Below are 25,201 nucleotides of genomic sequence, written 5' to 3' on the forward strand. Positions count from 1 at the left end.
CCAGCGAAGCCTAGAGACCCCAAGGGTCAGCCGACAGGCCTCCTGTTCGCAGCACAGGTACACAACATTTGAAGAAGCTTGCTGGGGCAGGTTGGTAGCCCAAAGTCTTCAATCTATCACCACTGCTGTGCAGCACCTGTAACCAAGACCCAATGCAAAGAGTTGCAGCCAAGCTCGCAGAACCGAGGAGTGCTGTCTGAAAGCTGCAAGGACCCTCAGAGGACGAAGCTATCGACCCAGGAAGGACTGGCCAGTGATGCGACACCAGGCAACTGGCAGTCCAGTTGGAACTAGACTTCTGCCACCTTGGAGAGGACTATGTGGGACATTGCCCCTCTGATCAGGACCGCCTCACCCCGTCGACCGCATTGCATCCACAGCATCCTTGGAGCATCTTCATCATCCTTCATCCCTTGCGTCAGGACCACTCCATAGGAATCAATCACAATGCAGATAAAGTGCCTGGAACTGCTGGAAGACTGCTTCTTCTGTGGACGTAACTGTTTCAGAGGACCTTGCTGTTGCCCCCCCTGACTAGCTCCCTGCCAGAGTTGGTTTCCCCCAGTAACTCTACCCGACCACATTGACACCTGCCAAAGTTTTCCTCAAAAACGTTTCTAGGTGTCAAATTCATTGAAGTTGCCAATGCTCGTTCGGTTGAAGGAAATGCTTTGATTTGTTATATCATGTAAATTCTATAACTCCAGAACCCTCCGGTGGATCTTTTTCGTTTCGGTGTCTAAATTCTTAGAAAAATACAGTTTATTTTAAACTGCTGTTGGATTTCGAGTGTTGTGTAGATTTTTTTAATTTGTTTGGTGCTATTTAAATGCTTTACACTTGTTCCTTTGTGTAAGTCTTGCTTCTCAGAGCCACAACTATGCAGGGTTAAGCTGAAAGTTTAACAAACAAAAAGCTAAGGGTCCTAAAGTGGTTTGTAAGTGTATTACACAACACAGGTTGTGGTTGCACAACCACACAATATAACACACTCACTTTCCTCAAAGGCTGAGGATAGTTGGGAGAAAGGCAGGTGCCTGACCGGGCCAGTTGGTGCCAGGGTAGGCCCCGCTGGACAAATTCAGTCTGGGGGGGCCCCTACAGTTCCCATGCAGCCTGACAGTGCACCTAAAGGAACTAGCATCCTCTGGAAAGGTGGCAGCATGGTCTCCTTTAAGGCCTGTACATGTTGCGAGCGGATGATAGGCCGATCTCACCAGCTTTGAAAGGAATGTTGCCTTGGTCCATAGAACCAATTTGTCTGAGAAAAAGGTGGTGTACGGTTGGTAAACAGAAAGTGTTTGCAACTCACTCACGCAACATGATCACAATTAGAAACACTGTTTATAGGCTCGAATGGAGTACACATGAGAAATGCAAGAACCCCACTGAGGTTCCACTAGGGCATCATTCATAATTCAACAGTGGGACAATCATGTTTAACTTGTTTAGAGAGCCAATACAAGAGCCTTCTCATTTAACAACCCCCCCAAGCAGCGCAAACATAGGGAAGAGACTACACTTACCATATCACCCTCGTGCTAACACACTCGGGTGTAGTCACGTGACCCTCACACAACACGGAAGCCCGCGAGCCAGCAGGAAGCGGTTAGGCTTCATAAGCAGTCACATTTTCTCTGCTCTTTGTACAAGTGGCACATGGTGTACCTCATTTTGGTGCACTACATTAAAAGCCAGCTTTATACAGAGACCAATCAGGTGACTCTGGTGGAGGCAGAGGAGGCATCGAGCTTAAAAGTGGTGGTGGAGTTAGTGGCAGTGGTGGGGAAGTGGAGGAGATTTTGGAGGTGGAACATATGGGAAAGGGCTTGTACCCATGTCCCAAAGTTTCTTCGGTGGCAGTTTGAAGAGAACTAGAGGGAGAGTTCTTCCTCAAAGGCACACCTTCTCTTGTGAAGGGGTGTCTCTGAAGGTTCCAGCTGAGGTGATTTTGCTGAGATCTTCCCAGTGAAGAGCTGGATAAAGAGATTCTTCTGCTGAGTGTCAAATTCCCCAAAGAGTCTCTGTAGAATCAGTAGCTCCAACTCATCGGATCCAGCTATCAATGAAGCTTTCGGTGTCAACTAGATGTTCATTAAAAGGACCCTTGTTGCTAAATTTGAGTGTGAGCAGGGTGCTCAATGCCCATTGGTAGAGTAGGGCTCGATGGCAGGCAAGGCTTAATGCCCTTCTGTGGAGGTTTGGTTGACTCCAAAGCCTTCTCTCAATACTGACCGGAGTCCAGGCGGTGTAGGCCCAGAAGGTAGCAGTGTCTTTCGTCTGCGCTAAATCAATGTGGAACCTTTTATGCAACTTTGGTTTGGTTGCATAGCTCTCAAAGACAGGTGTAGTACTTATGACCATGGGCTTCTTGGTTCGAATATAAGAAGTCTTTGGTGTCTATTCGGCTTCCTCCTCTTCCTTGCGCTCTGATTCTCTCCAGGATACGTCCATTAGCTGGTTGCTGGCTGGCTGACAGGATTCCAGATGGACATGTGTATTTGCTTTTTCTCGGAGCAGAAGGAATTGGCTTCTCCGAAAAGGCCCAAAGTCTCAGAGGATGAATGTTGGTGCATTTTGCGATGTGCACAATAAGACTCTGCAGTACCTTAATGTCTTTTTGGAGCATAAGATGAAGCACAACTTGCAGGAAAAGTCATCGTGGCAGAGGTACAGATTGGGGACGTTGAGACGATCTGACCACAAATTTTTCACATTTCACATGAGGCAATGTTGAAAGAGTGTCCATTTCATCACTCCTCTTCATGTCTACATTCTCCAGTGTCGATTGTCAAGGGAGGACATGCACTCCCTTGAAGGGAGCAGAGAAGTGGAAGTAGGCGGTCCTCAGAAGGTGTCTAATGATGTAGTGTGATGCACACCTTGTGACTCGAAAGACTTGTTCTGAGAAAAACAACTTTCAAACGTACAAGATCCACACTAGATGGCAGGAGTATGCAGAGTATTTGTATCAACAGCCACATCTGCTACAAACACTTTACTTACAATTATTTATAACATGGCTTATTCAACATCACAATTGCCTGTGTTGGCTTTTTACAAATCATCACAAATGACATCATCATACAGCTTTTATTGCCGTCTATCCATTCAAACTCACAGGATTACGGCTTATACTAACCTTGTCCTCACTCAGAGGCTCTGCATTGGATTCATCCAGTATGATCTCCATGATGCTCAGAACCTGTTCTGCCACAGCAGCTCCACCACTGTCTTTGCTTTCCTGCTCAGCCACAAGGGCCTGTCAGGAGAGAATGGAATAATCAATGCAGAGTTCATGGTGGCATCTCATCTTGGCACACAAATGGAGAAGTCTTTTCTACCTTTATTATTAACCCAACATATCCCATGATGCTAGCCCATGAGAGTCAGCTCCCACTCCTTACCAAATTCAGAGTGCCCAACATGACGTTTAGCGTGTTCATCTCAGGCTTGACCAATTGTTGTCTATTAACTTTCACCTTCACGCAGTAACTGAAGAGCTTTAACAGCACCTGCCAAGACACAGAGGAAAGAGACAACAAGAAAATTAAATGCAGAATTGTACAAAAAGTTCACAAATAAGAAAGATACCTTCAGCAGTGCAGCAAGAAAGGCAACCCCTGTTGTTCAACATAAAGGGATCTTGCAAAAGAAAATCCTAGGCCCAATAAGTCACAGAAAGCACACCATATTTCAAGTTGATAACAAGATACCCACTAATTGGAAATCAAAGGAGACCCCTAGGGTCACTCCTCAACATGGAATTAATGGGGACCGGGAAACACCTACCCTCTTTCCTCACAATAACAGTATCAAAAACACTCACCCAAGGACTGGGAGCTAAAAATCACTTTATCTTCTGTTTCCTTCTGTGTAGAGTGTGCCCACAGGCCGAGTAACTTACCTTCGGTAACGATGTATCTGGTAGAGACACAGTCTAGCCGCAGATTCCTTAACTTAGAATATCCCCAGGCTTCAGACTGGATCCGGAAACTTTATGCAGCAGTACCTCTGCGTGCCGGGGGGCAGTGCCGGACGGCTCCGCCCCAACGTTGTCCTCGACGTCAGTTTTTGTTGGAAACACTTTTCTGCGCCACAACACGGAGTCACCACCAAAAACTGTGAGTATAGGAACAGTGTGCGTAAAGAATGAAAAAAGAAACTGAAAGGTGAAAACAGCACCATAAAGGATAGTGCTAGGCACTGTATAGTGCAAATGAACGAAGGGAAGAGCAGAGCACCGCTGTGAGAAGCAACACCGCAAAAGCGAAGGCTAAACCCGCCCTGCAGGCAGAAGACGATGTGAAAAAACAGCCTGGCAGACGGCAGAAGTCTGCAACCACAATATATAACTAGGAACAACAAGTCCGGAACCCATGAGCAAAGAAGAACCACCACAAGACAGCACCAGAAAGGGACGTCGTATCCCCAGTAAGAGACCTATAGTCAGAGGCAGATCCAAGAGACTTTAAAACAAAAGGACTGCAGGGGAGGTAAGAGACCCCAAGATGATTGAGAAGGGGATAGCGGGGGGTGGTGAACCGTGAGCAGATCCCACACAGGACAACCCATTGCGTAGGGATGTAAAAGGGACACATGACATATGGATATATCGTCCAATCACAAGAATGGGCGGAGAGAGCATCAAAACAGAATGAAGTATTCCGTGTAGGAGTGAAGTGAAAGACATCACCCCGCAGAAAGACAAAGCCACTCGGAGGGAGGCGAATGCAGGAAGCCCAACCTGAAAAGGTCCTCGCAGAAGGGGGAGGATGGGCGGGTGACGAGAAATCTGCAGCTAGACTTTGTCTCTACCAGATACATTGTTACCAAAGGCAAGTAACCCGTCCATCTGATAGAGACATCTAGCCGCAGATTCCTTAACTTAGAATAGATACCAAAGCCATACCCACAGAGGAGGCGGGTCTGTGATCGATCCCCATCAAGTTCCCAAGAGAATTTGACCGTCAGCAAGGTGACGAAACACGGTGGGGACTGCTAGCCAGCACAGCCACACCAGACCACGAAGCCCTAAAAAGAGCGGGAAGCAGTGGGAGGCCAAGGCACCACAAGCTGTTAAAGAACATCACAAACACCTCGTACGTAGATGCGGGTTGAGAGAAAGGAAGCATAAGCTAGAACTGTTGGTGCGGAAGTGAGAGTTCATGGCTTCGCAAGAAGAGGAACGGAGCCTAGGGTCTGATGGATCCGCAGGATCCGATGTGTCAACTGTAAGTAAAACCCAGAGATAACAAATTGGTGTGACACGGCCAGCGCATACCTGTCCAGCATGCACAACAGTGGAAAAATGATACTGTCGAACCCGCACCAGGCAAAATACGTGGGACAGCAGTGGCAGGATGTCAACCCATGGCCAGCAAGTGTCGGTAGCACCAGAAACACAAGACACTCCAGAACACAGACGCCCTGTCACAAGACATGTGAGAGGGCTGACGCCAACCAGCAGAAGCAGCCAAAACAGGACCACAGTAAAAATGATAGTCATGTGGAAGACAGGAACACACCTAAGCATACCGTGTGGGCGCTAGAACCACACGAAGCATAAGTAAAAACCCTTGTAGGGTAGCGGAAGCAGCCCAGACGTGAAGGATGCATTAGCAAGCAGGGAATCAGTAAAAAGGGGTCAAATGGGAAGCTGGACACCCACATAAGAGCTCGCAGAATGAGCAGACCGGGGCAAAGACCACGGACACCGCAGGAAGGAACGTTGCCTGCGCAACTCTGCTGTGCGAAGAGGACAGAGCAGATATAGAGTAAGAAGATAACGTAAAAAGCTGTGTTACATAATACAAGACTATGGTACACGAAAAGTACCAACAGTCATGCGGAAGTAGAATTGGACAGGACAAAGTACGGACCCGTAAGAGACATCAGCCACCCGCCCGGGAGGAGCCACGGTCCCCCGCTAGACAGATGAGGAGATGGAGCCAAACACAATAGTGGAAACAGTCAGGACCAAGCTAATGGCCCAGGGACTCAAAGGGCAAGTATCCTGAAGAGAACACTCCCCTTGAGAGTGTTACAGCAGGAACTCAAAGCAGAAGTGAGGAAAACACCTGTGTAGAAAGCAGCAGGAAAAAAGGAAAAAACTCCTGTTGGGGAAGTGCCCAGAATAGAGGCACAAGGCCATGTACAGCAGAGACGTACATGGCGAAGACGCCACCCTTAATGTTATGTTATGTTATGTTATTTATTCTTTTGTATAGCGCAACGGTTACTCAAAAAGAGTGTCCCGGCGCTTTTAGGTAAGGGGAACAGATTTCAGAATAACACAACACAGCTAAAAGAAGTTAAAAGATAAACAAAAAGAAAGCAAAACTACTGGCAGACCTATTGGGAAAACAGCCAGGTTTTGAGACCTCTTCTAAAATCAAGGAGAGTAGACGCCCCCCGCAAAGGGAGCGGTAGTGCATTCCACATCTGTGGGGCCAACAGACTGAAAGAGCGGCCCCCAAGGCGAGCCCTCTTCACACGCGGAACAGCCGCCAAAAGTAGAGATTCTGACCTCAACGAGCGAGTCGGATGGTAAAAGGTCAGTCTCTTTTGGAGATGTTTAGCTCCCACAGCATGGAGCGCTTTGTAGGCCAAGGTCAGAGCCTTAAAGGCAATCCGTTTGCGGATGGGTAGCCAGTGTAACGTCACCAACAACCCAGAGGCGCTGGCCCGTCTACTTAGGCCAAAGATGGCCCTGGCCGCCGCGTTCTGTGCAACTTGAAGCCTTTGTAGCAGATACTCTGGCAGGCCCAGGTAAAGAATGTTGGCATAATCCAACCTGGAGCCTATCAGAGCCTGCACCGTCAGCCTCCTGTGCTCCTCGGACAAGAGAGGCAAGAACCTCCGCAGCATTTTTAACAGGCCGAAGCAAGTGCCGGTTACCCCCAAGATCTGGGCTTTCATCGTCAGCCCCTTGTCCATCTTAACCCCCAAGTTTTTAGCCATGGGAGAAGAGCCGGACGGAGGGAACATGTCGATGGGCCACCAGGCCTGCCAGCTAGGCTCCGTATCGCACCCGAAGAAGAGTACCTCCGATTTGTCGGAATTGCACTTAAGAACAAGACCAGACATGGCTGAAGTACGAATAATCATTACCCATCCCGAAGAGGGGAGGGTAGAACCAGTACCGCAGAAGCGTAAGAAAGAACGTAAACACCCTTTGATAGCGAGTCATATTAGGGTGCACTTCCAGTACGTGCAAACAACAAAGAAGCGTGTCGCATAGCTGCTCCGCCCTGGCGCCAAACGAAGACAGGGTGTCAGCCGTGCTAGAACTGTGCCTGAAATGAACAAAACAAAGGCCCCAAGTGACAGTGGCTAACTAAAAGAGGAGCAGCCAACATGGACAAAGAGGAGTACAGCGATGCTGAAAAATGCCCTAGTGAAGGGCAGACGAGGCAGAAGCTTCACAGAAAAAAACCTACACTGATGGGTCGAAGGAGTACGACAACCAGAGACCACAACCTTAATTGAAAATGCAATAGATCGACACCAACCTGTGGGTCGCATACAGCAGCAAGAGAGAAGACAGAGTGATCCACAGAAGATCTTCTGGTAGGAATACTCCACAGGAGCGTACCAATCCTTCCTCGTAGGAAGGCAGCTACACAACAGCCACTAAATACCCCACATAGGGTAAATCTGAACCCCGACGAGGGGGCCTCCCCTGGAGCCAAGCTCACAGACAGAGGACTTCAAAGAAGGCAGAACCAGCTGACCAGCTGTATCAACCAAGGTAAACATGGCGGAGTATCCGCCCAGACCATCTGGGTATTACGTCAGGAACCCAGGACCAAAATAAAAGAAAACAATGCTGCCTACCAAGAAAAAGCAACATAAAGCCAGACAGCGTGTGACAAAGACCGGCCACAAGGTCTACGAAGCCGGGCCGTAAGGGCCACCATATCACGGGACACCAGATAGGAGGCGAGAGACCGCTGAATCAGCGTGACAATCAAAAAGGTCCACACCACTGAATGGCAGATCCCGCAGAACGTCCCGAACATTCTCGGGAAAACGACTATCGCGCAGCCAAGCATGGCGGCGCAAAGCAACCGACCGGGCCATTGTTCTACTAATAGAGTCTGTAGCATCCAGGGCCGATCAAATGGAATATACTCCCAATCCGCGGCCATCAAGAAGACGACGATTCAAGTCAGCTCGGGGCCCTTCTGGGAGAGAAGGAAGAAGGAGCTCCACCAAGTCCCAAAGGGCAAAGGAAGCATGTGCGAACACGCAAGACATGTTTAAGGCACGGACGCCCGCACTGGCGGAGCCAAAAATATTGCGCCCACATGCCTCCAGGCACCGAGACTCCCTAGTGGAAGGGAGGAACGACAGAGCGAAAGAAGGCTGCAAGGCGAAAGCTGCCTGGACAACCAGACCCTGAGCCTAGGGTGAAGAACAAGCAAACCGGATCGTCTGGGGCCGGGTGATGCCGGCGAGCAATAGCTCTATCCACAGAGTCACCAGAGGAGGGTCGTGTCCATGTACCAAGCATGATATCAAACAAGGACCCGCCAAGGGGCAGTAAAGGTTCCACGTCCACAGGCTCCATGTGTTAGAGATCCATTAAAGGATCAGTGGGTAGGGAAACCCCAGGGGGCTGCAAGCAGAGAATATCTGCAACCCTGCAAATGGCTCTTGCGAAGGCTGCACTAGCCTCCGTCGCAAGCCGGGGAGGCGACAACAAACCGTCGGGTGGAGACGGCTGAAGGCTAACCCGACCGCTAGAAAATAAAGGCGGAGCATCCTGGGGTTGATCCAAAGGCCAAGGAACACTAGGCACCTGCACCAAGGGGCTGTGAAACGACCCGGGGCTTGGTGAACCCAATGGGGGCGCATTGTCCATCTATAGAGGAGCCCCCGGCGCTGGCATAGACGTCGAACGACGCCGGGACGACGTCGGCTGGACGTCGAGAACCTCCAGAGGGGAGGCGATTCCGGCGCGGATGGAACGCAACTCGACCTCTCTACCGGCGGGGAGGAAGATCGACAGGGCGTCAAACTCTTTGCCGCAGCCGATGTCAGCGCAGGAAGCCACACGGGGCTATGCGTTGACTGGACGGGCGGGCATGACTGACGACTGGGATGCCTCTCTGGACCGTGTACAGTTGCTGTCGTATCAACTCGGGGGTCGATGCACTCAGCTGGTACCGAGGACGAAGCCGCCAGCGATGACTCGACATGAGTGCCTTCCTCCTCTGTTGGACCCGTAGGCGCACCAGGAAGAGGGGGTAACCCAAAGAAAGATTGGAGAGCCTTTGACTAAGCCCCCATTTGGGACCGTGTCGCTCCGACACCAGGAAAGGGTGGGTACGGAGGAGACGACTGCAGGGCGCAAGTGCCTGGAAAGGACCGAGAGCAGCAGGCCCCAGCGTCACGTTTTCTTGAGGAAGACCTCCATGACTTACGCTTGTGCTTACCCATCTCCGAACGGCATCCGCGGGAACTGCCCCGTGAGCGGCCAAGATCTCCAGAGGGAGATCGGCGGCGTGAAGGCACAGGACCGGACATCCGGGCAGCCAGAAGCTTCATACGACTCTCCCGGAGGGACTTAGGTTTCATCCCATCACAGGCGTCGCACTCTTCGGAGTCATGGTGCACTTCCAGGCACCACATGCAAATCGCATGCGGATCTGTGACAGAAATTTGCCGTTTGCAGGTCTCACATGCCTTAAAGCCCGAAGGCATCGCACACTGTTCCGCGACGCCAAAAACAGGTCAAGGAACTGCTGGTTTTCCTGGACCCGCGTTGGGACGCGGAAAAGAAGAAAACTGACGTCAGCGCGCCCGGAGGGGCATATATGGCTCCACTGACGTCACGCCGGAGGACGACGTCATGGCGGAGCCGCCCCCCGGTGCGCAAAGGTACTGCTGCGGAAAGTTTTCCGGATCCAGTCGAACGCCTGGGGATATTCTAAGTTAAGTAATCTGCAGCTAGATGTCTCTATCAGATAAGTTCTGTACATGCTTCTTCACAGAGGGACAAGTTAACATTCATGTACCCACAAATCCATTTTAGATCACAATATTTGCTTTCACCATACACAGAACGGTTAGGGGGATTTGTTATCATAATGCACTCAAGGAACAAACGCCCTCTTGATTAGTTTAACACCTAGGACCTGACAGAACGGAGTATGAATATTTACCACGCTCTCATCTCCATCACATAAGGCAGAGAGTCCCATGTACCATCAGCGGCTTTCAAATTAGTGTACTCATCTTAACTGTAGCCCTATTGAGAAAGACTGGCATTCATCCTCAGGCCACTACCTTCCTATGCAGCAGATCTTGCACATACCGAGCACAGATCAATGCCCTACTCAAACAGTTGGGTGTTAAGAACCTTGCTAATCACAATCATTATAATGTGTGTACACCTACTGTGCAGAGCACACTTAACACTCTTTGTTCTGTATCTTGCACTGCAAGATACCCACTCATCAAATGTTCACATTCACTATGTATAACCCCACTCACATGACTTGAAAAAAGCACTCACCATGCACTGTAGGCACTTACCACTGAGATAAATGTGGTTCCTACTCACAGCACATTTCCAACTTTTATTGATTGGTAGTCACATGCCTAGTACTCTTGAGAAAATGTGTTCTTTCGCACATGCACCAAATACCCATGCTCATTTGTAGAAAGCTCACATTCTATTCACCTGGAAAACATTTTTATCTGTGCAGGCTGTAAGACACTCACCATCTATTGGACACACTTACATATAGCATGTTTCCACTTACCGTCAGAAGGTGCCGTCCTTGCTTAAAATCCTTGATTCCGGTCAAGCGGTTCAGCATGCATTCCAGGCCTCCACATTGTGCCATCACACTTGCCATTTTATATACTTCTTCCTCATCCTCCTCTTCATCTATGAATAAGAGACAGGTAATGACTAAGTTACAACACTGTATCAGTGTCCTTCATGACAAAAACAATTTGGCCTTCCTAGACCCTCTTCCCATTAAGCTAAATGAGCAAAAAACAATTGAAAAAAACTCCTGGAAAAGTCTTGGCACTGGCAAATACTGGAATTGATGTAATCTCTATAGTAACAAGTTGCTTAGTTTTGATAACGTTCCTTCTAATGGACATGCTGATAGTTCCTGCAGATCTCTTATGTGAATCTCCTTTCTTTCCAGGTGTCAGACTAAATTTTGAATCATTTGCACCCATCACTACGACAATGTAATGCTTTCTGACTTTAAAGAATGGTTGCATAGTTTTAAAGAGATCTTGCAGTGGTATTTGGAGGAGGAGGAGCTGAAGAAAGAAGTCTAATGCTAACCTCTACAGCTCTCTTTCCCTCAGTAGGGACAAATGTAGCGCTGTTGTGCAGACGCTAAGGTTGTTACCTGTAAAAGAAAAAATGTAGTACTGTTGTGAAGAGGCTAAGGCTGTAGTCTTTGTTGGCTCTAGGGTCAACTGCATCCTTGGGAAAAACCATAAATCCTCAGCACTATCAGTTCACGGCGTTGCCATTTGGGCCGAGGAGTACGCCTTTTGTTTTCACTGAAGTGTTCGAAGACTATGGTGGCTTCAAAGAGATGTTTGGAGCCCTTGCATTGTCCAACTTGGACGACTGGTTGGGGAAGGCAGAATACCTGGTGCTAGCTGAGGAATATCTTCAGCACACAATCGCTCTTCTTCACAACTTCGGCTTTGCCATCAATACACAATAGTCCCACCACACTCCAAAGCAGTGGTTGACTTTCATAGCGGTGGTGCTAGACATGACTTGAATGAAGGCCTTGCCTTCCCCCTAGAGGATCATGAATATTTGTGAGATGATTTGAGGTTTCTGACTCAAACGCATCTAGCTGTCCTACAGATCTTAAGTTTGCTTGGCTTTATGACCTTGTGCACACTATTGGTTCTACATGTCAGATGGGAAAGGAGGGTTTCTCTCCCAGTGTTGCCTTAAATATCAGAAGTTACAATACCATTTGTGCCTCTTTGCTCAGCGGCAGATCTTCCCATCTGTCCACTCGGACCCTCTCTTCTATATCAAGGTGCATTGTGCCTTCAGCCCTTAGCAAGCACAGACTACTGTGGATATGGATGACTCCTGGCTGTGGTGCGCTCTGGGCAAAATGACAGCCCAAGGCTTTTGGTCAATGTCAAAGAAGAGTATGCACATAAATGTGCTTGAGCTGCAGGCCGACTGCTTTGCCATTAAGGCATTTCTACCTTCCATCGCAGGAAGTAGACTGTTTATAGGCAATTCATCTATTCATATCAGTACACCAATGGACATTGTTCCCAGTAGCATCCCATCAGGAAGGCTCCCTCAATATGAAAGCAGATGCTCTCAACCATCTATCATTAGAGGATCAAAAGTGGGAGATGTATCCCTAAATGACAGAGGTGATCTTTTTCACATTGGGGTTTCCATCCACGGATCTCTCTGCCATGGCACACAACCGAAAGTGGTCTCAGGTTTGAGTCTTACACTTCCCTCGGAATAGTGCCCTAGGATTGGCCTTCAGGTTCGGCTTGTCCAAGAGCCTGCTGTACGCGTTTTCACTGATTCCGCTTTGACTAAAGTCTTGTGGGAGGATCGGTACAGTTGATCCTGATCCATTTAGGATGGTTGACGGAACAGAAGTGTCACTTTAAATCACATCTGTTATGTTTTATTTCAAACTATCTCTTGCACAGCATGGGGTGGCAGCAGCTACAGTTAAGGTTTAGCTGGCTGCCGTTTCCGCATTCATGTATCCCGCTGACATGCCATTATTGTTCAAATTAATCATATTTCATGGAACGTTTAATGAAAAGATTGCTGCACTTATTTCGTCCTACTCTGTCTGTTGTTCCTCAGTGAGATTCAAATATTGTGTGAACTTTTATGATGGCACCCCCTTTCAAGCTGATGCACAATTGTTCTGTTAATCTTCTTACTTTAAACATAGTGATGCTATTATCAAAAATGTCAGCTTGTAGTGTCTGAGAACTTCAGGCACTTTCAGTTCATCTACCGTTCACAGCTTCTGCCCAGACAATTGAGTTCTTCATATCTGCCCAGCTTTCTTGCCCAAGGTGGCTTCAGCATTTCATAATGCCCAGTTTATCCTCCTTCCATCTTCCTTTCCTCCTCGTCATCTCACGAAGCAAGAGGACCCCATGCGTGCAGTCTCCTACTACATCAACCGCAGGTTTCCTAAACGGTGACCCAATTCATTGTTTAATCTTAGGTCATCCTATACACATCATATTCTAAACCTTGTTAAAGGAAGACCCGCAGATGGACATTCATGCCTACTTGACTGGGGCAATGGCTTTTTCCATAGCTCTCACCAGTGACGTTAGGGTGGCCGACATCTGCCAAGCAGCCAAATAGCCATTTCTGAATACATTTGCTAAGCAATACTGCTTCACACTACAAGTATGAAGTAACAGACGCTTTGCCAGCATTGTGCTGCATGATTTCCTTGATTAATCAGCACTACTCAATACCGTCCTAGGAAGTATTGCTATGAGACCCATTCTCAAGGTGAGGAAACTTCAGAACGATGTATCCATCAGAAATAGGTCACTTACCCAGACATTATTTGTGATGGAAACATAATTTTTGTTTCCAAATGGGACAATCATGAAGGTAGAGAATTCTAAGGCTTTAAAGCCTAAGGCAGCAGTCGGACAAAGACAGGTTCCAGTAAAGTCCAGTCAGGATAATAGGGCCAGCAAGGTCTAAGGCCTTAACGCTCCTGCAAACGACTTTCAGAAGGGGCCAAGCAGAGGGTGTATTTTCTGAAATACTGTCAGCACAATTTGAAGATGATGATTTAGGAAATCTAGTTGAAACATTTCCATTCCTCACATTTGCACACATACCATTCTTGGGAGGAAAGAAAGAACCAAGTAAGAACAAAGGTGAGTTGGGCATCAAGAGGAGTTTTAAACTGACCAATCCACCCTCCCCCCCTTCCCCCCCCCCCGGCCGTGCAGGGGGGTGAGAGAGGGGTATAAGGAAGGGGGAAGATATAATGTAACAGGTTGGGTGAGTAGTGGAGTACTGTAACAGCCCATGAAGCTTGGCAGCAGTCAAAGTCTCATGGCATTTTTCCAGCTGTATTTCAAGGCCAAAAAACTCCCCAAAACATCTTTTCACTGCTTTATCAAGTTGTCAGACTGCTGCCTTACCATGGGAGCATTTGATATCAAGGCTTCCAACACCGCTGGGTGGTGTGTTGTATACTTAAAAGTAACTGTGATGAGACATTCCTTTCCTCGTAATCCAAGGAAGCACTAGTGTCTTTTAAAGGCATGCTTGTAATGTAGTGCTCTGCAAGCAGCCACTTTGGCTTTGCACTATACTCTCATTAAGCAAGATGTAGTGGTTAGCTCTAATGCAGATGCTCAGTTTGGCCAACCTTGCTGAAGAATATGTTTGGCAGCCACCAAATCCTGTTAAAATATAGGCTTAGTAATAGTAACAGGTACATGAAAGGCAGGAGTGAGAGGAGGCATTTCGATGTAAGAGTAAAGCTAATATTTTAACTAGTTAGTTACCATAATAGCTTCAGTGCTCTTATTCTATCAGCCCCACTTTTTAAATTCAATGGCTCGCATACTCTACTTGTGCACTCCATTTGGGTAGCGGGATGAAAGGAATGGAGCAATTAGAGTTCCAGTGGCGATGTACAGCATCTGGGATAGCTTAAGTACTGTTACATAAGTTATACGCTATTTTTTGCAACATAGATGAATGGTCTATGCATATAAAAAATGGCAGAAGGAAGTGTACTTTATTTTTTATAACATGTTAGACTCCATCTCTAGTTCAGCTTGCAACTGACAACTAATATCACAGCTAGAGAGCCTCTGTGTGGATTTATGACCAAAAGCTAATCACTGTGCCTTTTATTGAGACTGAAGACAACCTCACACAATAGGTCTCAAACAATAATCGTTTCAACACTGGGGCGTTTTGTTAGGGTTCACATTGGTGATGCATGCTATATTACCCTATTGATGGAAACTGGAAATCAGATTAAAGTTAACAGGGCATCGAATACAAGTGAAAAGCAAAAGTAAAGCAGAGATTCATAGACAAAGTATGATAACTATGCACCAGTCAAGTATGTGAATCCAATTTGAGGGTGTGGGTAGATGGGTAGATGGCACATATATATTTTCTACAGTAAGCAATGCCTATTCTATTGACAGGTATGCACTTAAGTGTGACTTGTGCCATGGAACAGCTAAAGGTACATGGTCACCAACAGATGGAAAAGTTACTTACTTGTAGTCCCAATTCACTTTCAAGGAGATCTTCTCTAAAGTCATAAGTACACATTTTTTCCATCCAAGTGAGGGATCTCTGAGCACTTTAACAAAAAAAATATATAGATAGATAGATATGCACAAAGCTCTTCAGTAGAAAAGTGTGCTTGAATAGAGAAAATGCAAAAAAGAACAATTGATGGACAGAATAAGGTAAAAAACGATGATGGATTCAACCCAGATCGGTGACAGAGTGAATGTCTGAAAAGTTTCAGTGCTCCGTCCATCATCTCTGTGTTTGCTTTGAATAGAGAAAAGCTATTTTGGCAGCCTAGTTCTAGGCTAAAAAAAGAGGCCAGTTTTATTTTATTTTCCATTTTTTTTAAAGGAGCCAATTAAGTCAAATGGTCACTACACTAGTACAAATGTGAATAGAGACAAATGAAGTTCAATGTTAGCAGACAGGTTGCCACAGACATGACAGTAAAAAAAGGTACTGAGCCGTTATGGGCCTCACGCTTCCTGCAGCCTCCTATCATCAGGTGACAGTCGTTTCTTTTGCTCAGCTCCTGGTAACAGGATACTGGAGCATGGAAATAAACCTTTTTTTCCCCATTGAAAGCTGTCCAAACCTTCCCAAACTGTTTTCACTCAAATTCCTTTAGAACTAGGAGTGTGATACAGATATTTTCCGATAGAAAATTATTGCTTTTCCTGTCAGAATGTCTTCGCTCTTTGTTAAGTGCACTGCCTGATGCAAGAAGGCTGTCCATTTAGACCCCCATCACCCGAGTATAATGTGCATTTCATAACCCTGAAGACCACCTCTGCCAGAAGATGCCTAGGAAAACGCAGAAGGAGAGGCAGCAGATCACGCTGCACTGCATGAGAAGGTCCAGAAAGGACTCTTCTCTGGGGGTGGGGGGAGATGTGACGAGAAAGTAGACCTTCTACCACAGCTCCGTCATCTCTCACCAAGAACAGCCCGCGAGGTAGATCCAGAGGGAGACACAAGCTGAAGAGACAGTTCTTGTTCGACATAAAGAAGAACAAAAGTTACTTACCTGTAAACTGTGGTCCTCCAGTTTGGTGTCTTTCATAGATTCACATGCTTGAATATTCCCTGTCGAATTGGGAGCCCACGGTATATAACATAGCAATGCAGCAATAACATAACCATAGTATAGGTAAGAAAGAACCATAGAGTAGCATTGAAGAACAAGTTACTAACCTTCGGTAACGATGTATCTGTAAGAAACATTAGTTAGTTAGATTCCTCACCTTAGAATATCCCCAGGCGTCAGACTGGATCCGGAAGATTTTTCGTCAGCAATACCCCTTGCGCGTCGCTAGGCGTCGTCTGCGGCTCCGCGTCCGTCGTCGGCGTCGTGCGCCGGGATGACGTCGTCGGAGTACTTAGACGCCGCCCTCGCGCGCTGACGTCAGTTCTTGTACATAGCCTTCCGCGCCAGGAACGCAGAGCCATGCAAAGACCGACACTGGTGCCAAAAATAAAATCTAGGGGCCTGAAAGGACAACCTTAACCCTAGATGTCAGTTCGCAGAACGGGGAGGATGGGTGGGTCGGTGAGGAATCTAACTAACTAATGTTTCTTACAGATACATCGTTACCGAAGGTTAGTAACTTGTTCATCTGAAAGAAACACGTTAGTTAGATTCCTCACCTTAGAATAGATACCCAAGCAATACCATCCCCGGTGGTGGGTCTGCGAACCAAGATCACACCAGAAAGTCCTGGAGGACAGAACGGCCAAAGAAGCCATCCCTCCGGACTTGGCTGTCAAGGCAATAATGCCTGGCAAACGTGTGTAGCGATGCCCACGTCGCCGCCTGACAGATGTCCTGCAAAGGGACTCCCCGTCCCAAGGCAGTAGTAGCCGCCGTGGCCCGAGTAGAATGGGCGCGCAGCCCAACAGGAGGGTCCTTTTTAGCCAAGGAATAGCAGATCTTTATACACAAAACGACCCACCGAGAGATGGTTCGTTTGTGCACAGCTTTCCCCTTCTTAGCGCCCACGTACCCAACAAAAAGCTGGTCGTCCACCCGGAACTGTTTTGTGCGGTCCAGATAAAAGGAGAGCGCACGTTTTGGGTCCAGACGGTGGAGCCTCTCTTCCTCTTTGGAAGGATGCGGAGGCGGAAAGAAGGTGGGCAAGGTGACAGACTGCCCAAGGTGAAATGGAGTCACCACTTTAGGAAGAAAGGAGGGACGAGGCCGAAGGACAACCTTGTCCGGATGAACAGATAGAAAAGGAGGCTTTGAAGATAAAGCCTGGAGCTCACTCACCCGTCTAGCCGAGGTGATGGCTACCAGAAAAGCAGTCTTTAGAGTTAGAAGACGAAGAGGGCAATTGTGAAGAGGCTCGAAGGGAGCGCACATCAGGAATGTCAAAACCAGATTCAAGTCCCACTGAGGCATTACAAAAGGGACAGGAGGGAACGTGTGTGTAATGCCTTTGAGAAAGCGTGTAACCACAGGGGACTTGAAAAGAGAAGGCTGATCAGGAAGCCGCAAGAAGGCGGAGATGGCAGCAAGATAACCTTTCAGGGTGCCCAGGGCAGAGCCCTGCCGGGCCAGAGAAAGAAGGAAGAGGAGAACCTCAGAAAGAGGGGCGGAAAGGGGATCCACAGCCTTTGCTGTGCACCATGCCACAAATTTGTTCCACCGGCAGGCGTATACCGACTTTGTGGAGGGACGCCTGGCTGCCAGAATGATATCACAGACTTCAGGAGGCAAGTCAAATGGCATCAACTGCCGCCGCTCAATCTCCACGCATGGAGGTGGAGGCTGGACAGGTTCGGGTGGAGGACCGTCCCCTGCTGCTGCGACAGAAGATCCTCCCGAAGGGGCAGACGTATCGGGGGATCGGTCAACAGACTGAGTAGCTCGGGATACCAGTATCTTCGTGCCCAATCCGGAGCCACCAAGATGACTTGGGCCCGGTCGCGCCTGATCTTCTTCAGCACTCTGGGCAGAAGTGGTATAGGCGGAAAGGCGTACAACAGACCGCAACTCCACTCGTGACGAAAAGCGTCGCCGAGCGAGTGCCGCCTTGGAAATTCCAACGCGCAGAACTGCTGACATTGCGCGTTCTCTTCGGTGGCGAATAGATCTAACCAAGGCTCTCCCCACTGCTGAAAGAGGCCTTGCACCACTTCGGAGTTCAGACGCCATTCGTGATCCATCATGCACCGGCGGCTGAGTTCGTCTGCTCTGGCGTTCAGAGAGCCCGCCAGATGTTGAACCACCAGGGTGACGCCCTGGTGTTCCAGCCATGTCCAGAGGCGCAGAGCCTCCTGACAAAGGGTCCACGACCCCACCCCGCCCTGTTTGTTGCAGTACCACATGGCGGTGGTGTTGTCCGTGAACACCTGCACGACACTTCCCCTGACAGAGGGAAGGAAGGCTCTCAGTGCAAGCCGGATCGCTCTCAACTCCAACAGGTTGATGTGGAGACGAGACTCCGCCGGAGACCAGAGGCCTCTGATCTCCGCCTCTCCCATATGGCCACCCCATCCCAGGAGGGACGCATCCGTCACTACGACATGCTCCGGTTGGGGAAGGGAGAGGCTCTTGCCCTTGACCCACTCGCGGTCCGTGAGCCACCACTGCAACTGCTGTGCAGTACCCTCCGAGATCAAGACATGGTCGGACAGGTTGCCGTGATGCTGGGCCCACTGAAACTTCAGGTCCCACTGCAGAGCCCGCATGCGCCGCCTGGCGTGATGCACTAGTAGGATGCAGGAGGCCATCAGCCCCAGAAGCCGCAACACTAGCCTGACCGAAACCCGGGATAGAGGCCGAAAGATGGGAATCAGGGCCTGTATATCCCGGACCCGCTGTTCCGGTGGATGGACCCGGAACTGCGCCGAATCGAGAACCGCTCCGATGAAGAGGAGCTTCTGAGAGGGACTCAAGTGTGACTTCGGCACGTTGATGGAAAACCCCAGCAAATGCAGGAGATCCGCCGTAGTCTGGAGGTGGGAGACGACTGCCTGGGGCGAGCCCGCCTTCAACAACCAGTCGTCGAGATAGGGGAAGACTGGAACCCCTGATCTGCGCAGATGAGCTGCGACCACCGCCATCACTTTCGTGAACACCCGAGGGGCACTGGTGAGGCCGAAGGGGAGCACGGTAAACTGAAAGTGCTCTTGGCCCACCGTGAACCGCAGGTAACGCCGGTGGGCCGGCAGGACGGGGATATGGAAATATGCGTCCTGCAAGTCCAACGCTACCATCCAGTCTCCAGGGTCTAGGGCAGCTAAAACCTGAGCCAACGTTAGCATCTTGAACCTTTCCTTTCGGAGGAAGGCATTGACGTTCCGGAGGTCCAAGATAGGGCGCAGGCCCCCCTTGCCCTTCTTGGGAACCAGAAAGTAGTGGGAATAACAACCACGACCTACTTCTGGACTCGGAACGCGCTCGACGGCCCCCTTGGCCAAGAGAGCCGAAACTTCCTCGCGGAGAAGATCCAAATGATCCCCCGAGATACGGTGGTGCTGCGGTGGCATGGCTGGAGGGGTCGTCTCGAAGGGGAGGGAGTAGCCCCTTCGGACGATTTGCAGCACCCACCTGTCCGATGTTATGGACCGCCAGTGGAGCAGGTGATGGCGAACTCTGCCGCCCACTGGCGTGGTATGGGCCTGAAAGCTCGGACTAGGAAGGCTTTGAGGCGGATGCTGCCGGGGTGGATGTGGGCTGACCACGTCGGCCTCCATTTCCGCCACGGCGGAAGCCACGTCCGCGACCGCGCGCAGGTTGGTTTTGCGGCTGGTGGCTTTGCGGACGTGAGGAGGCGCCCCTTCCTTGGCCACGAAAGGGGCGAAAAGCGGAGGTGTGCGCCCGCGGAGCCGAGAGGCCCAAGGACTTGGCCGTAGCCCGGGAGTCCTTAAAGCGGTTCAGCGCACTGTCCGCCTTCTCACCAAACAGGCGAGTGCCATCAAAGGGCATGTCCATGAGGGTGTTCTGGACATCCCCGGAAAATGACGTGGACCGCATCCAGGCGTGGCGGCGGAGCGCCACCGTGGTGGAAATCGCCCGACCTAGCGAGTCCGTGGTGTCAAGCCCACATCGTATGGCGTGCCGTGCTGCATCCCTCCCATCGGCCAAAGCCTGGGTAAGACGCGGCCGGACCTCCTCCGGACACAGGGGCAGCACGTCCTCCACCGTATCCCACAGGGAATGGGAATAACGGTCCAAGAGACAGGCGGTATTTAAGGACCGCAGGCCCAAACTAAGGGACGAGAACAGTTTCTTGCCAAACTGCTCGAGTCTCTTGGAATCCCGGTCCGGCGGAGCGGTCGGGAAGGAGGATTGGGAAGTAGAGGCCTGGATAACCAGACTCTCGGGGGTGGGGTGTTGGGACAGGAAACTGGGGTCGCCCGGAGCCGGGCGGTGGCGCCTGGCAACGTTCCTATCCACAGGAGGAACTGTGGAGGGCTTGGACCAGGTGCCCTGCAGAACGTCAGTGAGGGCCTCGTTGAACGGCAGCAGAGGCTCAGTGGAGCTTGCTGAGGTTTGAAGCACCTCAGTGAGGATGTTGGTCCTCACAGCCACGGCAGGCAACTCGAGCCCAAGGGCCTCAGCCGCCTTGCGCAGCACCACAGAAAATGCTGCACCCTCCTCCGAAGCCACGGTCGGAGGAGAAGTGAATCCAGCGTCTGGCGAGGTGCCCAGCCCGCTGGCCTCCCCCAGTTCATCTGCCCAGTCCTGAGAAAGCTGTGACTGAACAGCCAGAGGGTCCTCGAACCCCTCCCAGTCGCCCCCTTCTTCCGATTCCTGATAAACAGGAGGAATGATCGGAACCGGACTGTAGAGATGGTAGGTCTCAAGCGGCGTCGGATGCGGCGTCGGCGGACGCCGTGCCGGCGTCGGGTCCGGATAAGGGCTAAACCGGGGCGTCGGCGTCACAGGCGTCGGCGTCGGTGGTGACGGCGTCGGTGGTTCAGGCGTCGGCGCCGGTGGAGGAGTGACAAGGTCAACCGGCGTCGACTGGGGCCCAGGCAAGGGCCCCGCGGGGACCTGCGGCGTCGAGACCGGAGTCGTCGACGGCGCCGGGGCCGGAGCCGCCGGCACGCGAGGTCGCCCAGTCGAGTCCGCGGGGCCCGAAGGCGCGCCAGCGGGCGTCGACAGCGGGGCCAGGCTCCTCATGGCCGAGAGGAAGGCACTGATCTCCGCCGGCGCCGCGTCAGCCCCAGGGACCGGAAGGTATGGGGGCGGACGCGGCGCCTGCGGATCCGCCGGAGCCGCGGGGGTGGAACCACTTGGACCCTCGGCCGAGTCGCGCGACCGGCGAGGGGAGTCCGAAGAGCGATGTCGCCGCTTGGACTTCTTAGAGTGTTTGGACTTACCCGACGACTTGGAGCCCGACGAGCGATGGTGGCGTCGGCTAGGGCTCCGCGAGCGATCCTTGGACCTCCTCCTGGACCGGGATCGCGCACGACGCGGAGCCGAGTGGCGAAGCTCGAGAAGCTTGCGGGACCGCTCCCGCCTAGCCTTCGAAGTCAGGGCCTGACAGTCGTTGCACGACTCCGCGTCGTGGTCGAGGCCTAAGCAGTAGAGGCACCGGCGGTGGTGATCGGTCACCGACATCAGTCGATGACAATCTTCGCAAGCCTTGAACCCAGGCATCCTACCGGCACCAGATGTCGACAGACAAGGATCAAAAATGATCAAAAAGATTTAGTCAAAAAAGACTAAAAGGGGTAGCTCTCCCGGATCTGCGCTTACTGGCGCGGAAAAAAGAAGAACTGACGTCAGCGCGCGAGGGCGGCGTCTAAGTACTCCGACGACGTCATCCCGGCGCACGACGCCGACGACGGACGCGGAGCCGCAGACGACGCCTAGCGACGCGCAAGGGGTATTGCTGACGAAAAATCTTCCGGATCCAGTCTGACGCCTGGGGATATTCTAAGGTGAGGAATCTAACTAACGTGTTTCTTTCAGATTCATAGAGCTTTATAGATAGAAAAACTTGTCACTTTTATAACATATCAAAGTCATTGTGAATAGTCCAAACTCCAGCCAATCAATCGCTAGCACCCTCCAGAATGTCTCCTCAGAGGCTCAGGCCCTCAGATTTTCGTAGCACAAGAGTGACAACAAAGTCAAGCAGAAGAGGAGAGCCTCTGAGGGGAGGAGGGTGGGTTGCATGTGAATCTATGAAAGACAAGAATACTGGAGAACCACAGTTTACATGTAAGTAACTTTTGCTCTTCTCCAGTATTGGGCGTGTCTTTCATAGATTCACATGCTTGAACAAGAGTAGTTAGCAGTGATACCAAGATAAGCAAGGTACATAAAAACCAATCATAAAACACAGTACGATAGAGATACTGAAGCATACGGAAAAACAGCACCTTGTATACAGGAGGAGGGAAGCAACATAGGCTCACCTTATTTAAAGAGATTACGTAGGTCCGCTTGCCCCACAGCTGTGTTAGCTTTGTGAGCAGCTTCCAGACAATAGTGCTTGGGAAACGTGTGCCTGTTGGACCATGTTGCAGCTCTGCTGATGTGTTAAAAGGTACACCAGCAAACAGCGCAGTATTAGAGGAAACTTTTCTGGTAGAATGCGCTCGAACAGTAGCAGTAAGTGGCTTCCCAGCTTGCTGATGGCAAAAAGCAATTGTAGTAGATATCCAGTGTGCAATAGTATGTTTGGTGACTGGATGCCCCTTTCGCATCCGTCCGTAGGCTACAAAAAGTTGATCAGTCTTACGGATAGTAGCTGTCCTTTGAAGATAAAATTTCAGACATCTTTTAACATCTAACGAATGGAGTGTCCTCTCAGCTGATGTTTGAGGATTGGGGAAAAAACGTTTTAAAAATGACCGGCTCATTAAGATGGAAATCAGATGGCACTTTGGGGATAAAGGCCGGATTGGTGTGGAGCAAGACAGAGTCCTTGGTGATTTGAAGAAAAGGCGGTTTCGTAGTAAAAGCATGTATGTCACTGACTCGATGTGAGGAAGTGAGAGCCAACAGCAGCGAAGTCTTCCAAGTAACGAATTTGAGAACGACCTTATGGATTGGCTCAAATGGGGCTTCATGAGTTGTGCCAATACAACGTTTAAATGCCAAGGAGGCGGCGGTCGACGAATTGGGGGAAACATCCGAAAAAGGCCCTTGAAGAACTGCTGAATTACTCTGGAGGAGTAAAGAGAGGTGGAATCATCCTGTCGAAATCTTGAGATTGCTGCCAGAAAAACTTTAAGAGTAGAATGCGAGAGGCCTGATTTTGCTAGATGTAAAAAGAATGGCAAAAGTTGATCTGGTGTAGAATGAACAGGGTGTACTTAAGCAGTGTCACACCACAGACAGAACGGTTTCCATTTGAGTTTGTATGTCTTCATAGTGGAGGCTGCTCTAGCCTTAGCAAGAACTTCTCTGCAGTCTGAAAGAATGTTTAAGTTGGCAAACTCCTAGTGCTCAGGTTCCATGCCGCTAAACGAAGAGATATCGGATCGGGATGACAAACCTGTCCCTGATCCATTGTCAGAAGATCCGGAAGCGGGCAGATCAAGATCGGGTTGCACTGTGACAGGAGCAGGAGTTCCGTAAACCATATTTGTCCAGGCCACCTGGGAGCTATTAGAAGAATGCGGCAAGGTTCTCTCATTTTCCGAAGAGCCCTGGGGACCAGAGGAATCAGCGGAAAAGCGTAGGCATATATTTTTGACCAGTTCATCAAAAAACGCATTCCAGCACGACTCTGGTTGGGAAAGCCAACGTGCGTAGAACGGGCATTTGCGGTTCAAATTGGTTGCGAACAGATCCAGATTCGGCGGGCCCCATAACCGAAACATGTGATCCAGTGTGGGTTGATGCAATTCTTACTTGTGGTTGGAAGAGGTTGACCTGCTCAGAGAGTCTGCTAGAATTTTGGACTCTCCCGGAACATGCACTGCCGTCAAGAGTGATTTGATGCAGGATTGCCCAATCCCATATTTGTTGAACCTGAAGGGATAGCAAAATGGACCGTGTGCCCCCTTGTTTGTGTATATAGTGCATGCTTGTTGTCCATCTGGATCAACCCTTAAGCTCCCTGGATGATGGTGCGAAAAGCCTTAAGTGCCAGAAATATGGCAAGTAACTCCAGAAGGTTGATCTTCCAGGTCATTTGGCGGGTATCCCACCACCCTTTGACTATGAGGCCCTGAAGGTGCGCTCCCCACCCTTCGAGAGATGTGTCTGTTGTGAGAGTGAAACTTTGGGTGTCCACCAGAAATGGACGACCGGAAGAGACGTTTGTTTCGAGAGTCCACCAGAACAGAGCTGTCTTCCTCCGAGATGTGACCTTGATCATATAGTTGAAGGATCCTGAAACTTGAGCCCATTGTTTGTCAAGTTCCTCCTGGATGAGTCTCATTTTTAGGCAGCAGTGAGGAACTAGGGAAATGCAAGAGGACAACATCCCTAGGAAAGACTTCAACTGCCGAACAGAAACAGACTTTTTAACCGGAGGGAGGTCTCTAGGTTGCAAAGTCGTTGACTCCTTTTCGTGGTGTCTAAGATGGCCCCCAAGAACGTCCTGATTTGAGCGGGAACAAAGTGAGACTTTTCCAGGTTGATGGTAAGACCCAAAGACTGGAAGAGGGACCTGCAAAGTAGAGTGTGTCGGGATGCCAGTTCGAACGACTGTGCCTTTAGAAGGCGGTCGTCGAGATAGGGAAAAATGTGTACTCCTTGTAGACGAAGATAAGCTGCCACCAGTGCTAGGACATTGGTAAACACTTGGGCGCAGAACGAAGGCCAAAAGGAAGGAACAGCCACTCTGAATCGGAGGAATTTTCTGTGTCTGGGCAGTATTGGGATATGAAAATAGGCATCTTGGAGGTCCAGTGTGGTCATGTACTCTTCCTGGAATAGTAAAGGAAGCACCTCCTGGAGAGACAACATTCGGAATGTTTGCTTTTTGA

At 50.0% G+C, this 25,201-nt stretch overlaps 1 protein-coding gene across 14 annotated transcripts in view; it reads right to left on the minus strand.

The window, feature by feature from the left end:
- UBR4 (ubiquitin protein ligase E3 component n-recognin 4) overlaps positions 1 to 25,201 on the minus strand; it is a 1,980,383-nt gene that overhangs the window by 73,916 nt on the left and 1,881,266 nt on the right. For all 14 annotated transcript variants that reach the window (XM_085609056.1, XM_085609055.1, XM_085609054.1 and 11 more), the window contains 3 exons: positions 10,776 to 10,903; positions 3,408 to 3,515; positions 3,143 to 3,262 (listed from right to left, as the gene is read on the minus strand). In XM_085609056.1, coding sequence (XP_085465182.1) covers positions 3,143 to 3,262; positions 3,408 to 3,515; positions 10,776 to 10,903 — 356 coding nt within the window. The remainder of the gene's footprint in view (positions 1 to 3,142; positions 3,263 to 3,407; positions 3,516 to 10,775; positions 10,904 to 25,201) is intronic.

This window comes from Triturus cristatus, chromosome 1_2 (genome assembly GCF_964204655.1).
Source record: "Triturus cristatus chromosome 1_2, aTriCri1.1, whole genome shotgun sequence".
Taxonomy (NCBI): domain Eukaryota; kingdom Metazoa; phylum Chordata; class Amphibia; order Caudata; family Salamandridae; genus Triturus; species Triturus cristatus.